This window comes from Ischnura elegans, chromosome 10 (assembly GCF_921293095.1).
Source record: "Ischnura elegans chromosome 10, ioIscEleg1.1, whole genome shotgun sequence".
Classification (NCBI taxonomy): Eukaryota; Metazoa; Arthropoda; class Insecta; order Odonata; family Coenagrionidae; genus Ischnura; species Ischnura elegans.
This window is the reverse complement of record NC_060255.1, coordinates 14,642,424-14,649,866: the sequence shown is the minus strand read 5'-3', so window position 1 is coordinate 14,649,866 and position 7,443 is coordinate 14,642,424. Positions and strand designations below refer to the sequence as shown.

Below are 7,443 nucleotides of genomic sequence, written 5' to 3'. Positions count from 1 at the left end.
GGAATGGAAGTTTCTTTGAACAACTCGAAGGAGCAGTAATGGGGTCCCCCCTACCCCCGGGGATAGCAGAGATCTACATGGAAAGATTCGAACAAATGGCGATCGGATCCTACGACAAGAAACCCGAAATTATGGCTAAGATACGTGGACGATACATTCGTAATTTGGCCGCATGGACCAGAAGACCTGCAGAGTTTCCTGAAGTACATCAACTCTCAGCATCCCGCAATACACTTCACAATGCAGATGGAAAAAGATCGAAGAATCCCATTTTTGGATGTGATGGTGAATAAGAGGATCGACGGGAGTCTCGGCCACGAAATATACAGAAAGCCCACCCACACTGACCGCTATCTGAACGCTTACTCACACCATCATCCACCCCAGAAGGCTTCACTGGTGGCAGCACTATTGCACAGCGCTTACAAACTCTCGGATGCAGAATCACTGGTCAAAGAAAAGGAGCACCTGATGACGACCCTCAAGAGGAATGGATACAACAGAGAAATGATCCTGATAAGGACTGCGCAAGTAGGGAAACGCAACAGGACACTAGACAAGGAGAAGCAGCCGAATGAAAAGCTAGAAACATACGCTACCATCCCGTACGTCGCCGGCACAAGTGAAAAGATCTCCAGAATCCCAAAGAAGAAGAACATCGTCACGAGATTCAAATGCGTGACAAATATAAACCAGATTATTCCAAAACCGAAAGACAAGATTCCAAATAATCTCAACGAAGGGGTATATCGCATACCATGCTCATACGGTAAATCATGCATCGGTGAAACATGCAGATCCATGAATATCCGCCTGCAGGAGCACAAGAGTGCCGCACAGAACAAGAAATTCGACCTGTCAGCAGTTTCCGAGCATGCATGGAGTGAGCCTGGGCATAATATAATATATTTGACGAAGCGAAAATCATCGCAAAAGAAAAGAGGTATTACCCCAGGCTAATAAGGGAGGCAATAGAGATCATCAAAACGCCCAAAAATTTCAATAGAGAAGACGGATACAATATAACCAACGCCTGGAAGAGAGTGTTTAGAAATCCAACCAATCACGGCGCAGCAGCAAGGGTAACCGGCCAACAACACCGCAGCCGCCAGGAGGGACATCTACGCGGCAAAAACTCCGAAAGCACCACTTCGACCTGAAGACGCCTGGTGGAATCCTGGCGAAACTGTCGTCACCTCTGACGACGAAACGCGGCGATAACTCGGAAAATGGAGAAATCCCTTTATGTTATGCAAATAATGCATTACAAAAATACGCTGTATATCGGCTGGGTTGGTAGTTATGCGTCATTCTTAGGGACTTGAGCTGAGGATGCTAAGAGTTCTAGAGAAAAAAGAATGAAATTCAGAAAATTCCAGGAGTTTGAAGTGATAACATTAAATATTAGAAGCAGTTCGATTCACGATATACAGGCTGATGTTAATTCCTCCCTGGACAGGATTTTGTTAATGCGATGGTGGGTGGCGTAACATGGTGGAACTCCGTCATGATGCACAAAGGATAAGAAAAAGACTTAGCTGTTTCATAAAATAAAATATAATTGCGACGCGTTTCGATACGACGTATCAGGTGATGATTTTTTAAATTTTTATCGGATGATGATTTTATTTTATTTTGTGGAATAGCAAAGTCTTTTTCTTACCCTTTGTGCATCGTGAAGATTTTGTGTACATTAAGAGGGATTCATGGAGGCAATAGAGGTAGTCCTTATTTCTATGAAGGTGTTCCCACCACTACGCTATTGGCATTTATTTCTGTTCGGCAATTTGACTCAACGCTTTACCTAAGCATAATCACTGCATTGAATGATTAAATTTGTCACTGAGAATATTTTTATATTCCTATTATTATTAGTTGTAACTTCCTACGTATTTTATGACATGTACCTACTATGAATTATATTCGCGTACAAAATCTTTTAGCCTAACAGCACCAGAAATAAATTTCTATTGATAGTTCTAAACGGTTACTCAATTAGATGCGATAATTCTCAAAGATTAAGCATTTGCTGTAACTGTGGTTGTGTAAATTTTTCTATCACATGGTTTCACAAAAATATGTTTAATTATCTAACTTTACCGATTATTAATTTTATTGAAAATATATTTCAAGTATGGATGTGTTGAAAGGGTTCCTGAACTTGAAAACACCAAATGGTATATTTTAGGTGGTATATTGTCTAGTTTTGAATTTAAATACGGCTCATTACGGAGGAGGTTATTTTTTAATGGAAAAACATTATTTAACAGCGTATTTCCCCATGAGAGGTTAGTCTTTTTTGTATTATATCCTATTCAGTAATAAGTGAGACAGCAATAATGCCCTTGGCTAAGGAGAGGACTCTTGTTCGTTTATTTCGACATCTCTTTCCTCGTGTGTCTATTTCATTCTGAATAAATCTCCCATCTTTATATTTCCTTCCGTCAGATATTAGTTTCTAAGCATTTTTTTCTCGCCCCTCAGACGAAGTCAAAAACGGCATATGCACTGTACTCGCGGATGTTTTAGATGCATTCAAACGTCCTGTTTCCAATTTTACGGCTTTGATAAGTCTGCGAGAGAGCCTTTATTCTCCCTCATAATGTGTTGATTTTCGAAGCACCAAGCAAGAATGCCAGACTCACAGGCCATTTTTTTGATATGTCAAAGCTGGAAACTGTAATATTTTTGTATTTAGCTGCGCACAAACAGCCACAAATACGATGTTTCGTTAATGAAGCAGTGATATGCTTGGGCAAAGAATATCATAATATATCCACTACTATTTCGCTGAGCTTTACCGTTGAAAAATGTCTTTATTGCTATCCTGGGAGGGAATTTAAAGATTACTTTTCAGAGAATGTGTTTATTCTATGAGAATAAAACAGTTATTCCGTTTAAAATGTTTATATAAGCACTAAGTTTGAAAGATAGACTCCCGCACCATTTTTCATAATGCCAAACGGTCCGCGAGAGACCTGGAAGCGAGTACTTTATATCTGTGCAAAAACAGCTACAAATATAATTTTTTTTCAATGAAGGAGGGAAAATTTTGGGCAAAGAATATCGTAATGTTTCCGCTACCACTTCTTTTTAGCTTTAAAGTTGAAGTGATGGTAAATAATCTCTATAAAGTAAGTCCGGAAAAGAACTGAACTTTTTTTTCAAGAAAAGGTCTTTGTTATGTGGACATGAAAGTTACTTAGTTCTAAATATTTATAATGACTGTCCCACAGGTCGTATGTCTTTTTTGACCTCTAATTTTTATAAGTTCGCCTCGGAAAATATTCATTGAAATCGTACAATTATGGGGAAAGGTGCTATGATTTGTTGAGCGCAAGGAAAATTTTATAATTTTGGCCTATTGACCTCACCATGTGATTCAAACCAAAATTTTGAATTTGCCTTACGGGGTTTCACTGGTGAAAAAATCGAGGTAGAAAAAAGTCTGAATTTCCTTCTACCAAGAAGTCAATTCTTGGGTTTTAGGACATGAGAAAACCGAAAATAACACCTTAAGTTACTATTATTCAACCGTTGACCCAGTAAGGTCACAGTCAAGGTCATAGCGGTGGCAAAAAGAACAGCATACCGGCAAAGGTGTCGATCCATTGGTTTGAAAGGGTGCCTAAGTCATTGGTATTGTCCAAATACTCGTCTTATGCACTTATTAACCTCCAAGGCTAATACGGAGGTCATAGGTCATAGAAGTAAACGTCGGGCCATCATGACAATTAACATGTCGAACCATAGATTTGAAAGGATTTCCAGGTCAGTTTTGTAGTTCATAGATCCATATTGCTGATTTTTTTACCTCCGAAGGTCATAATGAAGGGTCAAAGGTCACGTCAATGAGCAAACGAAATTTAATATTCTCTTTGATTTCCTTGTCGAATTCAAAGTCAATACTTTAAATAAATGACGTGTCCAAATTCATGAAAATATGCCCGTTAAAAATGCATGAAGAGTATATTGTGTTATGTCACATGGTACTGTATATCTTCTGAGAAAAAAAAATGATTCGTGATAATGCTAAAAAAACTTTTTCAGGACTCTAGCGCAGTCCCATCGGATCAGATCAGTCCTTACAGCTTAGTCCCATCAGATCAGATCAAGCTGTTTTATTCCTAATCCGATAGAAAGACGAAAAGTACTTTAAATATTTGCTCTCCTCATGCGATGTTTCAATCATTCGATAATCGAAATTTTAAGGAGGGACTATACTATAGAGCTAATATTGACTACTCTTGCATTTAAATAAGACAATTATTTTGAATTTACGCTATGAATAAAAAAACGGCATATTGTGGGAGGAAAAATGTCATATATCTTCATCACGACTCAACAATATTTCACAGCCCTGCACTGCGTAACAATGTGTTTTTCATGGATAACCATTTTGATACCGTTTTTTAATCGTCAACACATATTTTTGTCAATGAACTTAACATTTGTACATTTTCTGAAGCCTGTATCAAAATTTTTCAGTGGTGACCTCTTAATAGATCTATGAATTAAATGTTTGCTATACAATATCCAATGAAAGTGTAGTGATGGAACAAATTTTTCCAATTCCTCATTTTATTAAATCGAGAACCGATGAGTGACCTTCATTTCACGATTGCAACAAATTCTCACCTTAGGTGGAGCATTCATCCAAAATAGAAGTATGGGATAAAATCTAAAATAAATCCGTTTCTATCAAAATCATGTCAGAATAACCGAATAATCCGAGAATCAAACGATAATGTTTTCCTCTCATGCTACTGAGAGGAAAGGCATGAAGGCCTGCATGAGAACAAATGATCTTATCCGGATTAGTCCACAAATTTCCCCCGAATGATCTGTCTCATAGGTAGCTGAACTGGCTAAAGCACATGGCTGGATATCAAGGGATCCGGGTTCGAATCCCGGTCAAGGCAATTGATTTTTTCCCCTGTGGAATTTCCCACTATGAGCGGAGGTCAGATTTTCACGTTAGATTGACAGTATCAATCACAACGCTATGCTTAACTGTGGCATATGTATTTGAAGCTCAAAATTGCTACTTCCTCTATAGAAGGCCACAAAAAATGATATGCAAAGAATGCTCCATGACTTTTTATGTGATGTTTCCACGTATTAGATGATGGATAACTTATTCGATTCATCGAGAAATAGGATAAAATTCTTCCAGTCCCAGTGGATGTTTATGCATCTTGTTTCTATTTCAAAAGGGAAGAATGCAATTGTTAAAGCTCTAAAATCCGTCATTAAACGTGCATGTTGTTTCTTAAGCATAGCATTTTAAGGTTTGTGAAGCTAACATTCACTACCATAATGCATCCCATATCACACTCATTACCTCAATACTAGCATTATTAAGGAGCTAATTTTGGATGTTTACGGAACCCATCCTGATAGTCTAAATGAATTTGTACTTAGTAGCATTTTATATTCATCATAATTAGTAGTTACAATTATTCACCTATTATAATCTTCTTGTATAGAGTTTCTATGTAAGATATAATGATCGCTGTTAGTAGATGTTTAAAGTCCCCAGTTATTGAATAGCCACTATCGCCATGGTTCTTCATAGGGTCAATCTAGGTAGGTATCTACGCTATGGTCCCTCCAGCACCTGCTCAGGCTAAGTGCAGTCGGCTATAGGGCCTGCTTCTATCCAGCAGTCATGAGTGACATTTGCAAGGTACGCTAGTGCTCATTAAAGCGTTTAAAACTCTTTTGATAAATTGCACAAACAGGATGTGCTGGAATTTATTTAAGTGCTTAAGTATGTATATGAAATACTTCAGGAGGTGTTAGTGGAGATAATTTCAAGCATTTTAAGTCCTATAAACACAATTTAGTGGGTGAGAAGCCAAGGGGTACAAGTGATTTATTATCTAAACATAGTTAAGTACAGAAATTGTTAGACAAGTGATATACAAAAACTTAGTTGCCAAGGGATACGAGTGAGAGACTGTTCTATGCTGACATCTAGTGGAAAATCAAATGCACTACTAAGTATCCAGTTGATCTCGTTTTTTTTTCTTTGCCTAATTTCTGTATCTATTTAGAAACAAAAATCACTTGTAGCTACCACTAGGCTTCTCACCCCCACAATTAATAAAAAAATGGATGCAATTTACTAATAGCATTGTTGATACGTGCTCAAGGCTCTCGTTTACTCAATTTCAAAGATTAATTGTTTCGGACAATTTTAATTGCATATTTTCGTCAAACATTAATTATTTTATTTCCTGGGAAATCCAGATTATTAAATAAAATGTCAAAAAAGTTTGATGCTCAAGAAAAACTGTTTTCATGGTTACAGAAATATGAATAAAAAATGTTTCCGTAGCCGTGGCTCGGTAACTAAGGACTTGCGATACCATACGTATAGGACGAAAAATGCTTAAAATCGTCCCACGGTATTAAATAAAACGACAAAAAGCTGGATACCCAAGAAAAACCGTTTTCATGGTAACGGAAAAAATCATCAATTTTTTTGTTTTCATAGCTCGGTAACGAAGGACTTGCGACTGCACGCGTATAGGACGAAAAATACTTAAAATTGTGGCCAATAGCGCCTCCTAGGGTATTGCAGATTCTTCCTGAAAGACCCCATTTACATATAATTTATACTGTGTCTGTCATGAGTGTGGGACTTCTCGCAGTGACTTTACATTTTAGTATTTTCCTATTATTATTATTAAAAGTATTCTACCGATTAAGGTAGGTTTGCAATCACGACGTATTCCCGTAGTCTCCCCTCGTGAACTTAGATATGTGGTCCGACCATGTGCTTCGCTATAGATTTGAGTTCTGAGTATCCTTTCGCCAAATTATTTTCATTTTTACTGTAATCGATCGATTAAGGTAGGTTTGCACGGAAGTATTCTGGTTGCCTCCCCTACCCTCACGGACGACCCTCTTCAATAGGGTAGTTTCCTTCATCAAAGAAAACGAAAGGCATTGACTATGATTCGTTACCTACCATTAATGTATTCATAATATACAAATTATTTGGTTTTAGAAATCCCAGTTCAGACGAATGACAATGGTCAATTTTAACCTCATTTGAAAAAGGCCAGATTGGCGGCCATGCGATGCCACTCCACGTGACGTCACAGGGACCTAGTTTCTATACGAGTAGATAGGAGTTTTACATCGTCTGAGATTACTAATGCATACATGAGTGACAGAGCTCTGGGATACATCTCTTAATTATCACCTATTAAAACTGCCAAAGATCGGAAAGTTTCCTTCGTTTGATAGGGTATTAATAATCCTTATTTTAAGCCAAGCGCTACCTGCTAGCATGGTACTCTGCTACCTGCTAGCAGCCTGCATCGTATCAGCGCTCAAAGCCTCGCCCCAAGGAAATCTCACAGGGCGACATCGGGAACCAGAATGAGGTCACACGGAGTTTTCCCAGCATTCATACTTAGCCGTCGCGTT

General features: G+C 38.0%; 1 protein-coding gene across 1 annotated transcript; it reads left to right on the top strand.

Annotated features, from left to right (window-relative positions):
- The first annotated feature begins 240 nt into the window (after positions 1-240).
- Positions 241-887, top strand: LOC124167119. The gene is made up of 2 exons (XM_046544918.1): positions 241-678; positions 798-887. The coding sequence occupies exons 1-2, from the start codon at positions 241-243 to the stop codon at positions 885-887; spliced, it is 528 nt and encodes a 175-aa protein (XP_046400874.1).
- Positions 888-7,443: the final 6,556 nt, after the last annotated feature.